We start from the raw sequence: 23,194 nt of genomic DNA, 5'->3' as shown, positions 1-23,194 counted from the left end.
TAAATAAATCAAACAAACCCAAAAACCTAGAACATACAACAAGACATTTTAAAAACTGTAGAAATTAAGGAAGAAAAGGGGTTTTTAGGCATGTAGTATTTCATAACAAAAGCCTTCTTTAATGTAAAGATTACTACATAAGCAAAATAAACAGGAGGGAAAAACTAAAAATGAATAAATCAGAAGAGTTTAATATCTTAATAATTCTGTTGTCGCCTTCCACAAAGGGGTAAGATAATTCTTCAGTTTACTGCAAACGCATCTTTAAAAAAAAGTCAGCCACAGTATTAAAGCTATAAGACATTTTTAATTACTGGCACTATACAGTAAAGCACAAAGAACTTTTAAAATAAGACAGGGTAATAATTCATTGGACAGTACACATAATAGCTTTTTCTTTCTCCAATGTATCCAGTGATGACAATCATAGGCTGGTTTCTAAACACATGTAAATAAAAAATAGCAAAAGCCATGGTTTGCTCAAGAATACTATTGTTTACACACCACATAGGTTGTCTTACAGCAGATACTAGCTTGCCAAGCTTCAGGTGATAAAATGCTAAGCTTTTGCATTTGCAATTGTCCAGCTGGTTGTTCTTTACTCTGGAGATTTTGGTGGCAAATGCCACTGAGAGATCATCCTGCTGCCACCAGTTCTTTTCGCACTGTTGGATCCACTAAGATAGAGCCTTCGAGTCCTTACGATGCAAGGCCTAGCAAAAAGCCTCCCACAAAGCCACTGGATATCACAATGTTCTGCTTGATAAATTCTGTTGCCTGAAAATCAAAGTGTCAACAAAAAAACTCTTAATTATGCTACAGTGTAGATGAAACTTGAAATATTACAATGCATAAAATAAGACAACAAAAGGACAAATGCACAATTCTGATTATGGACACTCTAAGAGTCCCAAAGGAAAATAGAGGCTAAGGAGAGGGGAATTTTGAAGAAATAGTAGCTAATAAAATTATATTCTAAGTTATTGCAAATGGATAATGGTAAGTAGTAGATTGTACAGAAGCATGGGTGTACAAAATGCCTCTGAATTGTATGCTTAAGTATGGTAAACTTTATTTTAACAATAAAAATGCACAGATTTTAAATACCTCTTAATTATTGAACTCAAGATAAATAACATTCCCAATTATTTTCATTTGTTGTTTTTTGATTGTTTGTTGTCTGTTTTGCTTTCTTAAAATACAGTTTTATTTTGTAGCTCTGGCTTGTAAGCTATTCTATAATTCATGACAATTCTCCCGACTCAGTCTCTCATAGTGCTGAGATTATAGGTATGAGTAATTATGCCTGACTAAAACATCATTAAAACAATGCAATCACGAGCCATATTTTCTACTGAAACCTATTACAAAAAACAAAAAAAAAAAACAAAAAAACAAAAACACAGAAGGCAAAACTGTTCATTGTCTTACTTCTTCAATTATATTGTTGATTTCAGGTGCTGCTTTATTGGCTCGCTTCTTAATCTGTCTTTTTGCTTTGTTTACATCTTTTTCAACTCTCTTCCAGTCGATCTGCACATAGCCACTGTGACTGGCAACCTGTAAATATTCAATAAAAATTACTATTATCTAAGAAGTAGAAGGCCATTTAGATTTCCAGGAATCCCTGGAGCTTCTAAGTAAGAAACTGTTGCTGACTCACCAACTTAATCATTCAAGAGGCACTGAACAAAGTAGACCTATGACTCCACTCCTCCTAGGTGTGCTTTGGCCCAGTTAGAAAAAAAGACATTTACCATAGTAACTAACTCCTTAGATGTAATGAACACTGGGTTAAGAAAAACATAGTACATGTTGGGAAAGATTTAAAAAGCTGTATTACAACTATTATAAATGCTTTTATCATACATTTTAGAATAGGGAATCAGCTAAAAAGACAGGTTATACCAAGTATACGACTAATAAAAAGTACCTTTTAGTTACATAGATGTGAACTAGCTAGCAGTCAGAAGGTAATCAGTTGACAGGCCATTAAAGAAATCTAAAATAGCCTGATAAAGGTGCTTCACTAGCTCTGAATCTATTTAACTTAAGACAATGTTGGGAAAAGGAAACCTTTGTTCACTGTTGGTGGGATTGCACATTGATGCAGCTCTTTTGAACATCAGCATGGAGAATTCTCAAAAAAAAAAAAACTAAAAATAACTCTACCAACTGATGCAGCTACACCACTCCTTGGCATATGCCCAAATAACTTGACATCCTACTCCACAGATACTTGCTCAACCATCCTGAGCTATTATGAAGAGTTCCTTGCTTCTATGTTCACAAGAGCTAGGAAATAGAAACAATCTAAAAGTCCTACAACTGGCAAATGGGTAATGAAAATGTAGTACATATATACTTTGGGAAACTATTCAGCTTTAAAGAAAAATGAAATAAATTGCAGGTAAATAGATAAAACTAGAAAATATGCTGAATGAGTTAAGCCAGACCCAGAGAGACAAACACCACATTTTTTTCTCTCATCTGTGGTTTCTAGCTTTAAATCTTCAGGTGTGAATATATAACATGGACTAACCACAGAAACCAGTTAAGAAAAAACGGGGTCAAAGGTGTGGGGTATGCTAGAGACAGGAATGTGTGTGTATGGTACAACTGATAATTGGGGAGTGGGGAGGGAAGTAAATACAGAACAGGTGGTATGAGATAAGAAAAAATAACACTAAGAATGTTTGCAAAGGCTATAAGGAATATTTACTAAAATGATGTAAAATGCACATTATTGTTTATATACACATATATGTGTACATACACACACACACACATAAAGTTATGTCACTTGGGCTGACAATACTACTCCCAAGAGCAACTGAATGTTGAGCAAAAACTCTAGTACTAGACATGAAAAATACCATTTACCATTGTAGGTTATGAATATTTTAAAAAGTCAACCTTTATACTATGAGTCATGTTGGTGATAAAATAACCAAAAAAAAAAAAAAAAACAAACTTTAACTTCACTCACAGAGATGGAGATTCAAGATGGCGGTGCCAGGAGGACAGTGTGTCTGAAGAGCACAAAAGCAGTGTCGGCATAGTGACCAGAAGACTAAACACTGGGCCCTAAAACACCAGCAACTGTGATTCCCAGGTGAGAGGAAAACCCATGGAAATCAATCGGGAGCGATCTCAGGTCACCCAGTCAATCCCCCAAAAAGGTCCCGAGGACCAGTGGGCGCACAACCACCTGCCAAGTGCAGGGGCCCTGAACCGCCAGCCTCAGCCTCCATCCCAGCACAGGATCCTCAGCAGTGGCCCAGAGCTGTGACCTCAGTTGCCCAGCAGAGACCTATGGCATGCCAGACACACTGTCGCAGATAGAATTGTGACTGAGTTTCACTGTCGGGAGAAAACCTCACAGGGAATCAGCAGGTCCAAGCTTAGGGCTTTCAGCCAAACACCCCACACACATGGAAAAGTTCTTGGAAAATGTTCCAAGGTACCTGCAGGTGCCCGGTCGTCAGCTTGTAGCCACCACTTGCCTGTGTGTATTACACTCCACTCTAGACAGAACTGTGGAGCGAAAATACCACAGACAGGGTCTCCTGGTTGGAAGGAAATCCCATGGTGGGGGGTAAACACTGGTCCAACCTCAGGACACCAGCTCCAGAAAAGTTTCTGGGTTCCCACAGGCTCCAGGCTCTAGCTCCTGCTGCATGCATGAAAGCTGTGCTCACCTGCCACTGATCACGGCTTGGGTACTGGTTCACAGAACTCCAACATCAGACTTACAGAAGCCTGGGACCTCCAAGATCAGCCCCCAGATACTGTTCCAAGGGACACCCAGTTATCCATAACTAAACGGACCAAACCCCTGGGCTCCCCGGTCCTTCAAGAGGGCTGTGCCTGGAAAATAGTATAACAGCAGCAGCTCACTAAATTCAGAGCAAGAAACAAAGAAATAGGGCAGCTATCTCCAGAAATTCAATGGGTGAGAGGAAAGCCCCCCTGATTAACAAAGACCACAGTCACCTCTCAGATCTATATGCCTGAGATGAGCTACGGTAATTCCTGAGAAACACCGGCCATTCAGTGACCATACCCAAAATGCGGAGGAGGCCTCTTTCAGGAAAAATCATATTCTTGCCAAGGGTATTCTCCCCACCACAGGATTCCAGGAAGCACCAGAAACTAACAGCCAACACCTAAGATAGCCCAGGAGGTAGTGGCCAGCATAAAAGCTCAACCAACAAAAGACAGAGCAATATGACATCACCAGAACCTAGTTATCCAGGGGCAAACAGCCCTGCACACCCCAGCATAATGGAAATTCAAGAATATGACCTTATATCTATGCTTATGAAGAGGATAACAGAGGAAACAAATAAAATGCATAAAGAATTAGAGAAAGATAAAATCAAAGAGATTATGGCCATCTGTAAAGGAATACAGGATTTAAAAACAAACAGATTATAGCCATCCATGGAGAAAAATGAGAAGATGCAGCCAAACAGTTTATGGACTTTAGAGAGGAAATAATTATATCACTGAAAGAAAGAAAAGAAACAGAGGAATATTCAAACAAACAGTTGAAGGAACTAACGGAAATACAAGAAAATACAGTCAAACAGGTGAAGGAAATCAACAAAAATATTCAAGATCTGAAGATAGAATTGGAAAAATTAAAGAAAACACAAATGGAGGAAATCATGGAGAGGAAGAACTGAGGAAAGGAAGCAGGAACTACAGAGGTAAGCATAACCAATACACTATAAGAGATGGAAGAAAGAATCTCAGGTGTGGAAGATACAATGGAAGAAATCCATGTATCCACCAGGGAAATGTTAAATCCAAAAATTTCCTGACACAGACCATGAAAGAAATCCAAGAAAATATAAAAAGACAAAACTTAAGAATAATAGGAATACAAGAAAAAGAAGAGTCCCTGCTCCAAGGCCCAGAAAATATTTTCAACAAATCATAGAAGAAAATTTCCCCAACTTAAAGGAGAGGCCTATAAGCACACAAGCAGCCTACAGAACACCTAATAAGTTAGACGAGAAAAGAAAATCCTCCCTCCACATAATAATGAACAGTAAGAATACAGAACAAAGAAAATATACTAAAAGCTGCAAGGAAAAAAAGCCAAGTAACATATAATGGCACACCCATCAGAATCACACCTGAATTGTCAACAGACACTATGAAAAAAGAGAAGGGCCTGGACAGATATCATGCAGACCCTAGGAGAACACAGATGTCAGCCCAGGCTACTATATCCAACAAAACACTGTCATCATAGATTAGAGAAAGCAAGATATTCAATGACAAAAACAAATTTAAACAATACCTTCATACAAATCCAGCATTACAGAAGACACTGGAAGGGAAAATACAACCCCAAAAAATTAGCATTACAGAAGATACTAGAAGGAAAAATACAACACAAGAAAACAGTCTACATTCAGGAAAACACAGGAAAAAAATAACCTCACTACAGCAAAACTAAAAGTAGCCAAGCATACAAACACACTACCATAACCAACAGCAAAATCAAAGCATCTGTCAGCGACCGGTCATTAATCTTCTTTAAAATCAAAAGACTCGACTCTCCCATAAAAAGACACAAGACCAACAGAATTGATACTTAAACAAGATCAAACAATCTCTTGCATAAAAAAAATTCATCTGAGTCTCAAAGATAGACATTACCTGAGAGTAAAGAGCCGGAACACAGTTTTCCAAGCAAATGGACCCCAGAAGCAAGCAGGAGTAGCCATTCTAATATGTAATAAACTAGATTTTCAACCAAAATTAATCAAAAGACATGGGGAAGGTCATATCATACTCATCAAAGGAAAATTCTACCAAGAAGACATTACAATTGTGAACACCTATGCCCCAAATACAAGGGTACCCACATTTGTGAAAGAAACATTAACAAAACTTAAATCACACATAGATCCCCACACATTAACAGTGGGAGACTTCAACACCAAACTTTCAACAAAGGACAGGTCAACAAAAAAAAAAAATTAAACAAAGAAACAATATCTCTAACAGAGGTCAGGAATCAAATGACCTAACACATATCTACAGAACCTTTCCACCAAATACAAAAGAATTTACCTTCTTCTCAGCACCTCATGGAACCTTCTCCAAAATAGACCATATACTTGGTCACAAAGCAAGCCTCAAGAGATAGAAGAAGATTGAAATAATCCCTTATGTCCTATCTAACCACCATGGACTAAAGCTGGACCTCAACAACAACAGAAAGAGCAAAAAGCCTATACACACGTGGAAACTGAACAAATTGCTAATCAATAATAGCTGGGTCAGGGAAGAAATAAAGAAAGAAACCAAAGACTTCCTAGACCAGTTCAATGAAAATGAAGGCACAACATACCCAGACTTATGGGATACAATGAAAGCAGTGATAAGAAGAAAATTCATAGCACTAAGTGCCTTCAAGAAGAATTTTGAAACATCTTAAACAAGCAACTTAAAGGCTCACCTAAAGCCTTAGAAAAAAAGAAACAGAGACACCCTAGAGGGGTAGAGGGCTGGAAATAATCAAACTCCGGGCTGAAATCAATAAATTAGAAACAACTAAAACAATTCAAAGAATCAATGAGACCAAGAGCTGGTTCTTTGAGAAAATCAACCAGATAGAAAAAAACATTAGCCAAACTAACTAAACGACAGAGAGATACTATCCAAATCAACAAAACCAGAAATGAAAGGGGGGAACATAACAACAGACACTGAGGAAATCCAAACAATCATTAGGCCTTTCTTCAAAAGCCTATACGCCACAAAGACCCTACAAAGAGAGCTTCAGACCAATCATTCTTATGAACATTGATGCAAAAATACTCAATAAAATACTCGCAAACTGAATCCAAGAACACATCAAAGAGATCATCCATTATGACCAAGTAGATTTCATCCCAAGTATGCAAGAGTGGTTCATTATACAGAAATCCATCAATATAATCCATCATATAAACAAGCTGAAAGAAAAAGATCACATGATAATCTCCTTAGATGAGGAAAAAGCATTTGAAAAATCCAACATCCATTCATGTTTCAAGTCTTGGAGAGATCAGGGATACAAGGCACATACCTAAATATAGTAAAGGCAATATACAGCAAGCCTATAGCCAATATCAAACAAAATGAAGAGAAACTTAAATGAATCCCACTGAAATCGGGAAGAAGGCAAGACTGCCCACTCTCTGAATATCTCTTTAACATAGTGCTTGAAGTCCTTGCTAGAGCAATAACTAAAGGAGATCAAGGGGATACAAATTGGAAAGGAAGAAGTCAAAGTATCACTATTTGCAGATAATATGGTAGTACACATGAGTGAACCCAAAAATTCTACCAGGGAATTTCTACAGCCGATAAAAACTTTCAGCCAAATGGCTGGATACAAAATCAACTCAAAAAAATTAGTAGCTGTTCTGTATTCAAAAGACCAAAGGGCTGAGAAAGAAATTATGGAAACAACACTCTTCACAATAGCCACAAAGGACATAAAGTACCTTGGTGTAACTCTAATCAAGCAAGTCAAAAGCTTGTATGAAAAAAAACCTTTCAGTCTGAAGAAAGAATTAGAAGATATCAGAAGATGGAATGATCTCCCATGCTCATGGCTTGGCGGGATCAATAAAGTAAAAATGGCCATCTTACCTAAAGCAATCTACAGATTCAGTGCAATTCCCATTAAATTACCAACACAATTCTTTACAGACCTGGAAAGAAAAATTCTCAACTTCATATGGAATAACAAGAAACCCAGAATTGCTAAAACAATCCTCTACAATAAAAGATCTTCCGGAGGTATCACCATCCCTGATCTCAAGCTATTACTATAGAGCAACAGTTTTAAAAACTGCATGGTACTGGCATAGAAAAAGAATGGTGGATCAATGGAATCGAACAAAAGACCCAAAAATAAACCCATACACTTATGGATATCTAATTTTTAACAAAGATGCCAAAAACCATACAAATGAAAAAAGGTAGCATCTTCAACAAATGGTGCTGGTCTAACTGGATGTCTCCATGTAGAAAAATGCAAATAGACCCTTATTTATCACCCTGCACGAAGCTAAAACCCAAGTGGATGAAAGACCTCAATATAAAAACGGACACACTAAACCTGTTAAAAGAAAAAAGTGGAGAAGAGCCTTAAATTCATTGGCACAAAAGAACTTTCTAAAGAAAACACCCAAAGCACAGGCTTAAAAGATCAACAATCAATAAATGGGACCTCAGTCTCAGAAAAGAACCCTGTGCCCAGATATATTTGTTCCCTGTGGAGCTCCTATCCTCTCCAGTTCTTACTAACTCCCCCTTCTTTCATATGATTCCCTGCACTCTGCCCAAGGTTTGGTTATGATTCTCAGCATCAGCTTTGACACACTGCTAGGTAGTGTGCTGGTAGGCCCTCTGTGGTAGGCTCCTCTTCTGTTTCTTATTTTCTCCTACTTCCTATGTCCATCCCATTTATCTTTCTAAGTGAGGATTGATCATCTTACCCCAGGTCCTCCTTCTTGTTTAGCTTCTTTAGGTGTATAGATTTTAGTATGTTTATCCTATCTTATAGGTCTAGTATCCACTTATAAGTGAGTATATACCTTGTGTGTCTTTCTGCTTCTGGGATACCTCACTGAGGATGATCTTTCTAAGTCCCACCATTTGCCTGCAAATTTCATGCTTTTTTTGTTTTTAAGTGCTGAGTAGTATTCCATTGTGTAAATGTATCACAATTTTTGTATATCTGTTTCAGATTCTGGCTATTTCAAAAAAAGCTCCTATGAACATGGTTGAACAAATGTCCTTGTTTTATACTTGAGCATGTTTTGGAAATATGGCTAGGAATGGTATAACTGGATCTTCTGGTAGTACTATTCCTAATTGTCTGAGAAAACGTCAGATTGATTTCCAAAGTGGTTGTATATCCTAGAACCACTGCTCAGATGTAGCCCTTTGCAGCTTAGTATCCAAAGTGGGTTTCCTAGTAAGGGGAAGAGGGACTGTCTCTGACATGAACTCAGTGGCTTGTTCTTTGACCGCCCCACCCCCAACCCCTTAGGGATGAGCAGCCTTGCTGGGCCACAGAGGAGGACATTGCAGCCAGTCCTCTTGAGACCTGATAAGCTAGGGTCAGATAGAAGGGGAGGAGGATCTCCCCTATCAGTGGACTTAAAGAGGGCCAGGGAGGAAATGAGGGAGGGAGGGTTGGATTGGAAGGGAATGAGGAAGGGAGCTACAGCTGGGATGCAAAGTAAATAAACTGTAATTAATATAAAAAATAAAAATATAATTAAAAAATTAAAAAAATAAATGGGACCTCATGAAACTGAAAAGCTTCCGTAAAGCAAAGGACATTGTCATCAGAACAAAACGACAGCTTACCAATTGGGAAAGGATCTTCATCAACCCTATATCTGACAGAGAGCTAATATCCAGAATATATAAAGAACTTAAGAAGTTAAACAGCAACAAATCAAGTAATCCAATTAAAAAATGGGGTACAGAACTAAACAGAGAATTCCCAATAGAGGAACACTGAATGGCAGAGAAACACTTAAATGTTCAACACCCTTAGTCATCAGGGAATGTCAAATCAAAATAACCCGGAGATTTCACCCTATTCCCATCAGAACAGCTAAGAACAAAAACTCATGTGTCATATGCTGGAGAGGATGTCATGTCATCATATGCTGAAGAGGATGTGGAGAAAGAGGAACCCTACTCCATTGCTGGTGGGGATGTAAACTTGTACAACCACTTTGGAAATTGATCTGATGCTTTCTCAGACAATTAGGAATAGTGCTACCTCAAGACCCAGCTATACTATTCCTATGCATATATCCAAAAGATGCTCAAGTATACAATAAGGATATTTATTCAACCATGTTTGTAGCAGCTTGATTTGTAATAGCCAGAATCTGGGAACAAAACAGATGTCCCTTGGTTGAAGAATGGATACAGAAATTGTGGTATATTTATACAATGGAATAGTACTCAGCACTTAAAAACAAAGAAATCCTGAAGTTTGCAGGCAAATGGTGGGATCTAAAAATGATCATCCTGAGTGTGGTATCCCAAAAGCAGAAAGACACACATGGTATATATTCACTCATAAGTGGATATTAGACATATAATATAGGATAATCATCCTAAAACCTGCACACCTAAGGAGGACCCTGGGAAGAAGCCCAATCTTCATTCAGAAAGGCGAAAGAGATGGACATCAGAAGAGGGAGAAAACAGGGAACAGGACAGGAATCAATCACAGAGGGCCTCTGACCACTCTACCAAGCAGGGTATCAAAACATATTGTGAGATTCATAGCCAAAATTTGTCAGAGTGTGGGGAATCTTATCATAGAAGGGGGAGATAGAAGAACCTGGAGGGAACAGGATCTCCACAAGGAAAGCAACAGAACCAAAATCTGGTCACAGAGGTCTTTTCTGAGAATGATACTCCATACAAGGATCATGAATGGAGATAACTTAGAACCCCTGCCATGAGGTAACTCAAGGCAGCTCAGTAAACAAGAGGGATCCCCAATAATAAGAACAGGGACCATCTCTGACATGAACTCATGGGCTGGCTCTTTGATGGCCTTCCCCTGAGGGGGGAACAGCCTTACCAGTCCACAGAGGAATACAAAGAAGCCAATCCTGATGAGACCTGATAGACTATGGTCAGATGGAAGGGGAAGAGTTCCTCCCCTATCACTGGACTGGGGAAGGGGCACAGGAGAAGAGGAAGGAGGAAAGGTGGGATTGGGAAGGGATGGGGGAGGGGGCTACAGCTGGGACACAAAGTGAATAAACTGTAATTAAGAAACATAAAAAAATAAATTTATCCCCAGAGTGACTGCTTATCTACTCCAACTGTACAACTGAAAAATGGATGCCATCTAATCATACAGATAAAATATATGTTCACAAATGTAATTCTATGTATCATAAGTACAAAAAATGGATTTGCTACCAAAGCCAGTAAATCTACCTTTTTTGAGAAAAAGGATTGTGTAGACACTCTGGAAGAAGAGTATCATAGCTGCAGGGGGATGATGAGCCTTGAGAAAGTTGGGACATCAATGTCTCTCTGGGTTACCCTTTGCAATACCTCCAAGCAATTCAAGCTTTTTCCTGAGCTCTCACACACACCCATCCAGTTTGGCTTCAACCACATGACTAAATTTGTTTGTCAATATCTCTCTCTCCAAACTTTAAATCTCTGTATCCCCAGTAACAGATAATGTCATGTAAAAAGATTACTGAGAAATACTGGGTAGATGATAACAAAGACCACGAATAAACACAAAATCTCCAAAGTTGTGTTAACCAAACTGGTTCAAAGAACACTTGAACAAAGTGACTGGGCTAGAGAATCCCAAAGGGTCCTATCATGTTTCCTAGTGAGATGGTCTCCACTTCATATGGATATGACCCACTACCACTGAAGAGACATCCCAGCCTGAACTGAGCAACATGCTTCAGTGCAATGATCAAGGATGAGTTCTCTGTTCCCAGTGAGATTCAAGTACATTTAACATAACAGGCAAATGCTTCCTCAGAACTGACCATACAGAACCCAATTTAGTCTTGTTCACTTCCAACTTATCTACATAACTATAAAGAAATGCAAACCAGCAGACTGGAGGGGAAGTGGGACAATGACCACCACTCTTTGAACTATATTTGACTTTCCTACAGTATTTCAATATTTAATGAAATTAAGTAAAGTGGCTTTATTACAATAAATGTGTCTCCATTAAAAATAACGAGCTAAGGATATAGCTCAGTGGTACAGTGCTTATCTGGCATATAGGACATCATGGGTTAAATCCCAGAACCACAAGAATTAAAAAACAAAACAAAACAAAACAATAACAAAACAACAACAAAAAAACAGCACTAAGCTTTCAGACAAAGATTTGTTTCTGCTTGAAAGCTGTATGAGGGAGATGGGGCTTTCTGTTTGTGAGCCTAACCACAAATGACCCGACTAGCTGTTCCACTTGGAAGACTCCAACTCCCAATTTCAGGTCTTCAGAAATTTTTTTCTTACCCAGTTATATTTCCCAAAATAAAAGTCTCATTAAGGATTTAGTGTTATATCAAATGTTAGTGCCTAGTTCTTAAATTTGAACAACGAAGCATCAAAGGAAGGCACAAAGGAAGGAAGGCTTTTAATATGAAAACAGGAGACCAAAATAAACAAGTAAGGAAGGGGAGGGGCACACTTAGAGGTAGTTAACCACTTGTCTAGAACATTTAATTTGTAACACTGCAAAACAAAACCACCAACCAAACACAAAAGTTAGGGAAGCAAAAACAGTAGGAAGAGGTTTTAAAACAAAAGAAGAGCTGAAGATGTAGCTCAGTGAATGGTAAAGCATTTGCCTAAGCAAGGATGTACAAGGTCCTGTGTTTGACCCTAATATCATAATTAAAAAAAAAAAAAGGCAGGAGGGAGGGAGGAAGGGAGGGAAGGAAGAAAATAAGAAAATAAATCAAAATAGGCAGGCAGGCAGGCTGGGGAATTGGCTTAGTGGGCAAAGGGTCTGCTATATAAGCATGAAAACTTGACTGTAATCCCTAATACTGACATGAAAGCAGGATGTGGTGACATACACTTGTAGTGCAAGCAGTAGCGGTGGAGACAGGTGAGTTCTTAGGGCTCAATAGCAAGCCAGTCTAGCAGAAACATCAAACTCCACATTCAGTGAGAAATCCTGTCTCAGGAAATAAGGTGGCAAGAGAAAGACAACTTCCAGGCGGCATATACACAGACATGAATGAGTAAGCCTACACATATGCATACACCACACAGACATATGGTCACACACAATAAATATGTAAGTAAAGAAAAGAATAACATGAGCCATGATAGAGAATATTACACAACTGTAAAAGCTTCCCATGGCTAAATCTAGAACAGTTTGATCAAGAAAATGGTATTTAGACTTTAACCCAAAATATGAAATAAAAAAACTAAGCCCATACTGGTAAAATTTAATAAAAATTAATAAATGGAAAAGAGACAAGTCTTCAGTTCTTTTTCTATTTCTGAGACAAGGTGTCACTCACCATGTTTCCTACACTTGAATCCCTGGGTTCAAGTAACCCTTTTGCCTCAGCTTCCCTACTAGCTCAAATATACAGACTATACCACTACCCCTGTTTAGAATTAAAAAAAAATAACCTATGCAGACAGTTGTTCTCAGGGAGGTCACTCCTATCCCTCAAGTGTGAGCCTTAGTGATTCCCTTCTAAAGAATATAGTATGAAAAGAAGGGAAATTGTAAATATTTTCATAAAGGAATCGTAGAAATGCAATGGACGAACACATACTAAAAGCACTTGGTGATCAAAAGGCTTCAATATGTTTGTTTTGTCTCATAGGAATGTAAAAGATAAAAATGAGCGGTTAATTAAGAGTCTGGGATGTAGCTTAGTGGTAGAGGATTTGCTTGGGACACATGAGGCCCTGAGTTCAGTCTCCAGTACTGTAAATAGATAGCTATCACTACAATGTTGTCTGCAACAATGAAAAAATTAGCTGGTAGAAAAACATATTGTGTAGAAGCTAAGAACTTCATGCATGGTAGACCACTTGAACTAACACTCATCTGTAGCCTATAAAGGCAGTTACTTCAAACAAGCATCTAGCAATTTAAAAAATTTCATCCCCTGCCACTTTTAAGAACCTTTTGTCTTCAATTCAAATTAGACAAAGTATTAGAACACACAACTTCTTCCTATCTTCATGGGCTACAGACAAGCAGTTAAAATGGCTTCCATAGATGCTAATGTTCTACTCCACAAAAGATATGGGATCCAGGAGGGTCAATGTCATATAAATACAGTCTACCTCCTGAACCTCTTTAAATAATCATAAATAGCTCATAGGAATGAAAAATTTAAGTAAAATGGCTGGGGCTACATGCAGCTCTGTGATAGAACGCTTTTCTAGTATGCATAAGGACTAAGTTAAATTCTCAGTACCAATAAATTAATAAAAGACATAAATAAATAGAAATGAAAAACTCAGCTATGAAATTAAGGTGAAGATCTCTACTAGAAAGTAAACCAAAAAGACAGATCTACAAAATAATAAATATAAGCTATGAAAATTAGAAAGCCAGTCCAGGAGATCCTATCATAGGAACTATAGTGGTGGAGCAGTGATGAGAACACACAAAGAGCAGGAACTTGTTAGTAGCTAATATCAAAAATATTTATGAACTAAAAGAGATCACAAGTGTGTTAGAACAAGCCCACAGCAAAAACTATAAACCAGAACACACACACACACACACACACACACACACACAAATCTTCTAAGCATTTCCTGGAAGGTGTGAAGGGGGAAGTCAGGCATTAGAACTGCTTTAGACTTTTATGGGCAACACTGAATTAGGAAGACAACGCAGCAATATCCAAACCCAGCTAAATTATTACTCAAATATGAGAGAAAATGAAATATTCAGACATGCAGAATCTCAAAAATTATGTCACCCATGCTTATTTTCTCTACAAGTAACTTGAAGATGCAATATTGGTAAGATGTGTCTCTTGAAAATAAGAAACCAAGACAATGTAAGATACAGGAAACAACCTAAGACAAAGCAAAGGGAACATCCAGAATAGTACTGAAAGGGAAATCCCCTGATAATCAATGTATTCAAGGCCTAGAAAACAAACAGGACAGAAGAGCCTGGGATAGCTCTCCCCTGAGCACTAAACAGCCTAACTAATGCATGCTCCCACAAGAAATGATTCATCAAAAGAAAAAAAATCCCAAACTTCTTATAGGAAATAAGGGCCCAAACCTTCCCAGTGTTTCTGGTACTTTTTCTGCTTTAAAAATAAAGTGTCTTTTATTATTATTACTATTATGGATTGTATGCTTTTTATTTCCCTATTGGTTTTCAAAAGAGAGAAAGAAGGTATAGAGTTGGATGGGTGTGGAGGTAGAGATAATCTGGAAGGATATGAGAGGGAAAACCATTATCAAAATACATTCAAGAAATTCACTTAACCATAGGTAAGCTTATACAACTATGAAATAAATTCAAGATGGGGCTGGAGGGTATGGGAAAGGGACAGAAAGCATTCAGGTATGTAATGTAGGGGGAGGTGGGAATAGAACAGGACAACTCAAAAATTAACTGTGACTATTCCATAATGTGATGCCAATAGTAAACTCCTGCAGCAGAAATATCAAAACCTCATCTATCAACTCAGGAAAAAGGTTCTGTGAGAAGTTAAAGCAGTTCCTTCAAGGGAAGGGAAAAATAGGGTCAAAGAGGCAGAAGATTAATCTGTCAAAAAAAAAAAATACAAGTATCTGTCCCGGAGCTCCACAAAGACCAACAGAGCCAATAAATCTGGGTCCAGAAGGACCTGTAGAGACTGATGCACCAACCAAGGACCATGCATGGAGAGGACCTAGATCCCCTGCTCAGATGTAGCCAATTGGCAGCTGAGTCACCATGTGGATCCCTAGTAAGGGGAACAGGTGCTGTCTTTGACATGGACTCTGATTCCCCCTCTTTGATCACTTCCCCCTGGTGGTGGTGGTGGTGGGGTGCCAGGCCACAGAGGAAGAGAATGCAAGCAGTCCTAATGAGACTTGATAGCCTTGATAGATGACTGGGGAGGAGGGCTCCCCCTTTCTGAGGACTAGGTGACGGGGACAGGGGGGAAAGATGGAGGAAGGGTGGGACGGGACTGAGAGGGGAATACAATTGGGATGTAAAGTGAATACATTTTTTTTTATAAAATAAAATTAAATGAAAACAAATATATGTCCTTTATTTACAGGCATACATAACTTTTTTTAAAAGGATGAAATACTCATAATTGTCTACTTTCTTAAAGTTAAGCAAGGGTGCTGGAGAAATCTGTAATAGGCTATGCTTTGTTAGTAGTAAATACTACTGTACTCAGACCAGCTTCAAGGTCTATTTTAAGAGAGCAATATGATAACTCTCTACTGAAAAACATTTAATATTGTTACTAGCAAAGCTTTACGTCCCAACCCAAACTAATACTTATCTCTAATTATGAGCAAATGTTATAAAAGATGGAATTAGCTTAAAAGCCATTTCTTTCTCTGGTTTTTCTTTTGGATTTCTCCTACTGTGTTTTCAAGAATAATTATATCTGTGGGTGAAAGTGGTTTGATGCAGACAGGACCTATGCCCTTCTGCCTTAGAGACTTCAAAATAGCAAGCTTGGAAAAGTAGGAAGTAACAATGATAAAATTTGGGTTTGAACAGTGAATACTGAATAGACTGAAATAGACTTCTGAGAGGCTAACATGCAAAATTATATTAAAACCGGCACACAATTCAATTCTGCTTTAATCTAGTACCCCTTACACTGAAAAGAAATGAAAGTCAGTTTTCAAAATACTGGTAGACCGAATATGCCCTTGATTCTATACTAATTAATTTAGGTAAAATTCTCTCCTGTAGAAATATTAACATACATCCAAAAGACCAAATTTAGAAATGAATTGCAATATTTTACCTCTTCCACAGGAAATATTACTCATAATACTGTTATTAATAGAAAATATAGCCTTAAAACAGCTGGCAAGGAAATGACTTACATCAGTGCTTAATTTATATAAATACTATCTCTTTGTACTTATGATGATTATGTTGGTGGTCACAGGATCACTGGCTTAGGTACTAAAGTCACATTTTGGTTGCTCTGAACAGCAATCATTTCTTTTTTTTTTATCAATTTATTCTGACTTTTTTGGACACATTTTGTTCATCAAAATGGTCAATAAATAGATTTACCACTCAATCATTTCTTAAATCTGGTATGACCAACAATAATGTGTATCTTTATAACAGTTGGTAACATTCATTCCCACCTCAGAAAATGCTATTTTGAGGAAAATACATACCAAACAGACATGAATATAATATCCTCATTGTTTAATAGCAAAACATTTTGATCCCTAAAAGGGGATGAACAAAATTAAAATTTTAATCCACCTGTCTCAGAAATATGATTGTGGATGAGATTATGGAAATTTTTAAACTTTAATTTTCCACTTTCTGCCTCTTCCTTTCTGTCTTTCTTTTCTCTTCTTTCCCTCTAAAGTCTCAGTACATCAGTAGATAGTTCCTTCTGTGTTAACCTCTTAGCCTTTTGAATACTGGAATTTCAGGCCTATGCCACCATACCTGGCTCTGTTTCTTCGATTTAAACAAAAAGTCACACAATGATAATAGGTATTCAGCTTTTGATATAACTAGGCATTAGTTTATGGAAAAACTATAATGTATGCATAGTGTGATCTATGAACCAGAGTTGGTTATACAAATCCATAACCATAACCATAGAACCCATAAGCTATTGCCCCAGCTCTATTTGGTTTCCTTTGAATACTATGTCTTGCTTTGGACTTGTGGTCTTCCTGCCTCAGCCTCTCAAGTAGCTGGGATGATGGATGTATGCAACCACACCTTTTTTAACAGTTGATATCACATCACACTACACATACATTAGAGAATCAGAAATATTTTAATTGTTTTCTTTTATGACAGATGCAAGCTTTCAAAACTCATTGCGGTTTTTCCATAAATTAATGCCTAAAGGAAAAACTCTACCTTCTATTGAAATAAACAGAAATGAAATGGGTAAATTTAACATTCTCTGTTCTCATGGGCTACCTATATAAGCAGAAGTACATAAGAGTCTAACATACCTGTAGGAGAAGAAAACCACCACCTACTGCAGTTGCTGCAAGTTTTCCAACCTTCTGGAATAAAAATCCTGCACACCTTCAATGACAGAAATAACAATAAGTGATGCACTAAATTTCATCTACATTTTATTGCTTTCCTAATAAAGCTTAATGTCTTCCAATTTCTTTTGATAGTTTCCTTTACCTAGTCAGAAACATTAAGTGTTTTCCTTCAATCATACAGGGTAGTTAAAAATGCACATTCTACATTGTCTGAGATTTGCAGCAAAGTGAAGGATAGAATGGGAAGACATAAAAGGAAAAAAAAAAAGAGCAGCTACTGAAACCAATCCTGCATACTTGGGTTCATTATACACCTACATTTGTGTAAGCTGAAATTTCCCACAGTATGTCATTTGTTTGTTTTGCTTAATACAGTCTAGGTGTTCCATACATCTGGCCAACACTAACTCTACCCAAACCAGATCCAACCCAGTTAATTTCAAATGCACCTTCATCTTTATTTGAGCTTTTAATAGCTCAGATTCCTGCCCAGCTCTGCCTATGAAAAGCTTTTCTTTCCTTTGTGTCAGTCCACTTTTATGATTACACTGTCCACATTTCACCTTAGCTGTATTAAACTTGTTTTGTCTAATCTAACTTTAGAGTGTCAGCCTATACCTCTTGAGCTGACTCACAGTTCCTTCGCTAGTCCAGATCCAAACTGCACAAAAGAATCCGATTTCTAACCCTAGCCTTGTGCACTGAATTAGTATCTCCACCAAATTATTATCCTTCATGAGACTTTACTTAAAAATAAGGTCATTGTTAATGTAATTAGGTAAGATGAGGTCATACTAGAACACAGTAGGCCTTTAATTCATTATGAGTCATGTCACAGGGACCTAAACACAGCCAAAGAAATTGTTGCTGAGGTAATGGTACTATTCTCCATTTGCCACTTCACATTCATCTCAGACTTCCTTCTTTATCTTTAGCTGAAACGTCTCTATACCCCATGTCTAAACCATTATCTGTTTTTTGCTTTCTATTCTTTTGTTAATTTTTTTTTCGTGTGTGTATGTGAGAAAGAGCATTCATACACATCCAAGCACAAGGTGTATGAGTTGGTTTTCTCCAACTCAGGATAGAACTCAGGTCACCAAGCTTAGCATCAAGCCTACCTGCTGAGCCATCTTGCCAGCCCTTTCTACTCTTAAGGACATCATTAACTTCATACTGTAATGTTGGGATTTTATAACCTTGTTTCTAGATCATGCTCTCAAATCAGAAATAGTCTTCACGACCTCTAGGTCTCTAGCAACTACCTATTCTCACACTAGTTTTCAATTCTTATGATAAAAAAACCTACAGCTACCTACAGCTAAATATAATCTCCTTAGGCTATCCTTCATGTCTTGAATTGGTCTGAATTGTTAAGTTGGGTTCAGACCTATTAACTGTTCTTCTTTTATGCCACAATATCACATCAATGTTATATCTTAAGAAGATTTCAGAAATTTGCTACACTGAACCTGTACTACAGTCCAAATTATTACAAAAAATCACCTATGTAGCTGGCAATATCACTCAGAGGTACAGTGCTTTTTTGCCAAATTCAAGGCACTGAATTTGACTCCAGCGACAAAAACAAAAACAAAAACAAAAACAAAAACAAAAAAAAGCGCAAGCCACTTAAATATAAGTGTCCTATTATACAGTTCTGGTCAGAGATGGCTGAACAGGTAAAGGCATTTGCCATCAAACCTGAAGACCTGAGTTTGATCCCCAAATCCCACATGGTAGGGTTCTTTCTTTTACAAGCTGTCCTCTGACCTCCATGTATACACTGGAACACATCTGTGTTTCCTACACAAACAGATCAATGTAAAAAACAAACACCCACCCACAAACTATTACATAGCTCCTGGGTTGAATACTTAGCTGAAACTGATAATCCAAATGTATATATTCTTATTACCAAGAATGTGTTTCTCATACAGCAGTTAGTAATAAAGGCAAGAAGTCAAGTCTCCACAATACCCCAGGCTGGATGCTCCACAAGCTGTGTACGACTGCTAGCAGACATCAGTCACTACGATAAAGCTACCAACTTCTGCTCTGCCTTTAGGCTTTTCAAGAAAACCTCACAATTATGGGCCTTCTTACCAGCTTTGGTCTATTAAGAAGAAAATGTTTATTCATCTGAGAATTTTATTTCTCAATTATTTAAAATATCTTTTGGCATTGGGCTTTCAGCCATGACACTCACTAACCATAATTATGAACTGACTTAAGAGGGACAGAGGTGTAATTACCCTACAGTGAATCATCTGAAATTTCTTTCCTAACTGCACATTTTTTCAACAAAGCAGTATTAAAACTGTGACTGTGTGTCATGCAATTCTTCACAATGGCTGTTTTTTATCTGCTTTAAATTATAAAATAACATTTACAAGAAGGCATAAGGGAGCATCATTATTCCAAGATGCATATAAAACACACATGAAGAAATATCCTTTACTCATGCCAGTGGAAATATGTGAATACTCTAACACAAGATGAGTTTACCTTAGAATGTAAAGAAAAAAAAAGAGCACTTACAACTTAAGCACTTCAAAAATAAAGTCATCAACCTTTTTCAAGATGTTGAACTGGTTCTGCCACTTGTTAGCTGGTTAATATTTTATCCAAAAATAACAGAATTAGAATACATGGTAACAACAGTGTGCAATCACATGGTCTGAACTGTTGCCTAGATAAGGGTCATTAACTATTCCTTATTGTACTTCATATTATTGCAGAATAAGTCATCAGTCCATTAATTCTAATATAGAAGCAATGTTCTCATATCTTCAAAGCACTATCGTAATTTGAACTAGCACACAATAAAATTGAACCTGCTGCATTACCATGAATAACTTTTCCTGAGCATTAATGCTTCTATGTATAAAGCATAGAATCATAGAGGCGAATTTTGCAGTGGGGGTTTTCACGGGTTTTCCCAGTTGGTAGAACTAAATGGCAAGTAACAGTTTACTTATAATTATATTGCTACATTTGGAAAATTGATAATGAATCAAAGGAAGGCGAAGGATGGGGGGGATGGTGGACTTGCGACAGGGGGAAAATTATCAAAATCCAACAAGGAGTGTCTGAAGGTTGATATAAACAATTACATCAGGGAAAAACCCCAAAGTTGTGCTCTGCTGGAATTAAAAGTGGACAGCCATTGAAGGTGTATGGAGACTGGCTCCTTTACAAAAGGACAATAGCCAGGTTCCCAGTGAAATTTAATGTAAAAGATGTTCTCACCAGCCAGTCACACCACCCATTACAATCTGGGTAGCTACTGAGTATTTTTCTACCATAGGTCCGGAACTGTGGCCAAATACTCGATTCCACCAGTGGTGTCTTCTTGCATACTCAGTTAAATCCAGCACTTCATAAGATTCGTCATCGCTTTCATAGTCTTTAAAATACAAAATGGAAAAAATAAATTGAATCAATCTACAGCCAGAAAGAGCTCACAAATTGTTTTCATAAAACCTGTAACAACTTGCTGTTATGTCTGGCCTACAGCTAAAAACAGTCGTTTCCAGATGGAAACGACTCAGCGTGATTAACTCAATCCCTGATACTAGGGCCTCAAGAGAAAAGGGCCTAGCAAAAGCATCCCTTTCCAAAGGCAGAGGGACACGCAGCTAGGGGCCAGTTGAATTACAAAGCAGTGGGCGGTCGCCCGCCCAATCAGAATAAGGTCAGAGCAGAATGCATTTCCATCCGTGGGAAAAGGGGAGAGGGGCTGTTCCTCCCATGAAAGGACAAGTCAGGGACCCAGCGAGAGGAAATCAGAGCAGGAATAAAATGCAACCCACCGATCAACCCACCAAACTCCCCACAGTTGCAAGATGGAGAAGGGCTCGAGGTGGGGGGCAGGGCAGGGTCTGGCCTTGGTAGGTGTGCGGGATCACGCTAAGTTCCACAAAGAGGGAAGGAAGACATCTGGTTCGGAGGAGGTTTCTCGAAGGGGCTGTGTAGCGACCCTGCCCCAGAAAAAAAAATGGAAGGGAAGGGAGCAGCACCGTAGTAACAAGGTCGAGAGCTGTGGGCCGCGACCCAGAGACTACTTCGGGCCCTGGCTGCTCACCTTGGGGAGGGGGGTTCCGGGACGCCATGATACCGCCGGCGGCCAGTTCGGGGTGGGCCCCGCCCGCCCTCCTCTCCCCAACAATTTAAAGGGCGCTCTAGGCCGAAGTGGAAGTCTATGGTGTCTCCTTTTCCTCAGCCTCCTCCTCCAACACAAGCTTGTCACCGCCCACTTTTCCCAGCACAGGGCTTTCAGCGCTTTACGCTATGCGGCATGGATCGGTATTAGGGGCGGAATAGTTGGGGCCTTGCCCTGTAAGGGCTTATGGGAGATGTAGTCCTGTGCTCGTCTCCATTGTGGTCTGGCCATCCCCCGCAGCCCCTTTTACAGTTTCCGGCATATTTTTATTTTATTTTTTAAACTGATGGAATGGATGGAGGAATATCGCAGATTTTTACAACAGGATAACCAGTTTGGTGCCGACAAACTGTCCTTAACCAATGTTTAGTCAGGATGCCCCTCTGAAGCCTATCTTTGGCCTCCAGTTGTTGCAAGAATCCTGTTGACTTTAATAAAAACTCCACCCCCGCTCCTCTCTTGATTATCTAATAACCCAGACCTTTCTTCAGTAAGAACGCTATTAAATTAGTTTAGCAATAAACTCCTCTGCTCTGATGTCTCCTCTTGGTAGGATTCTACACCTTGATCCTCTCAGACTATGCACTGTAAATCTCCAGCTTTTTTCTGTATTCTAAATTGGAAGAGATTCATAACCCATTTGAACAAGTATCAGGACAAGTTTTAAAGGCGTTTTGTAAAAAATGTTTTAAGCACTATACCAGCAAAAGATATGCAGATTCCCTGTTTCAAGCCACATTTTTCTCAAACTTCCAAGGGCATATCAAGAGAAGGGAGGTTTTTTTTAATGTCTTGTTACTGGAAAGTATAGGACTGATTTGATGAAACTGCTCAATAGTAAGGCAGATAGAACTCTTTAGCTTATATTGTTGTTTATATTTTAGTTTATATGTTTGGTTATTTTTAGACAACATCTCACATAACCCAGGATTCGTTGGAACTGCCTATGTGGTCCAAGCTGGCCTTCAAGTCGCACAGATCCACCTCCCTCTCTCTCTCCAATACTGGCATTAAGGATAGTTTGTTTTTACACGTACCCTCACTATGTAGCCCAGGCTGGGTTCCAACATTGGATTCCTCTGTCTCACTCTCTCCATTGTTGTGATTATAGGCATTCACCACCAAACTGTGATTTTAAGAATTGTATAGTGGGGCAGGGAGGAGATGAGGGAGAGAGGGTGGGATTGGGAGGAAATCAGGGAGGGTGCTACAGCTGGGATACAAAGTAAATGAACTGTAATTAATATAAAAAAT

The 23,194-nt window shown here is 38.4% G+C and overlaps 1 protein-coding gene across 2 annotated transcripts; it reads right to left on the bottom strand.

Moving 5' to 3' along the window:
- Positions 1-287: 287 nt before the first annotated feature.
- On the bottom strand, positions 288-22,019 carry Fundc1 (FUN14 domain containing 1). Of its 2 annotated transcripts, none has more exons than XM_021626901.2 (5): positions 21,863-22,019; positions 21,028-21,184; positions 17,734-17,809; positions 1,432-1,560; positions 288-777 (listed from the first exon to the last, which is right to left on the bottom strand). In XM_021626901.2, the coding sequence occupies exons 1-5, from the start codon at positions 21,888-21,890 to the stop codon at positions 700-702; spliced, it is 468 nt and encodes a 155-aa protein (XP_021482576.1). In that variant the 5' UTR covers positions 21,891-22,019; the 3' UTR covers positions 288-699. The 2 variants fall into 2 exon arrangements, with proteins under 2 accessions (XP_021482576.1, XP_060230496.1); XM_060374513.1 differs by lacking the exon at positions 21,863-22,019 and adding an exon at positions 21,591-21,829.
- Positions 22,020-23,194: the final 1,175 nt, after the last annotated feature.

This window comes from Meriones unguiculatus, chromosome X, assembly GCF_030254825.1.
Source record: "Meriones unguiculatus strain TT.TT164.6M chromosome X, Bangor_MerUng_6.1, whole genome shotgun sequence".
Lineage (NCBI taxonomy): Eukaryota > Metazoa > Chordata > Mammalia > Rodentia > Muridae > Meriones > Meriones unguiculatus.
This window is presented reverse-complemented; position numbering and strand designations above follow the sequence as displayed.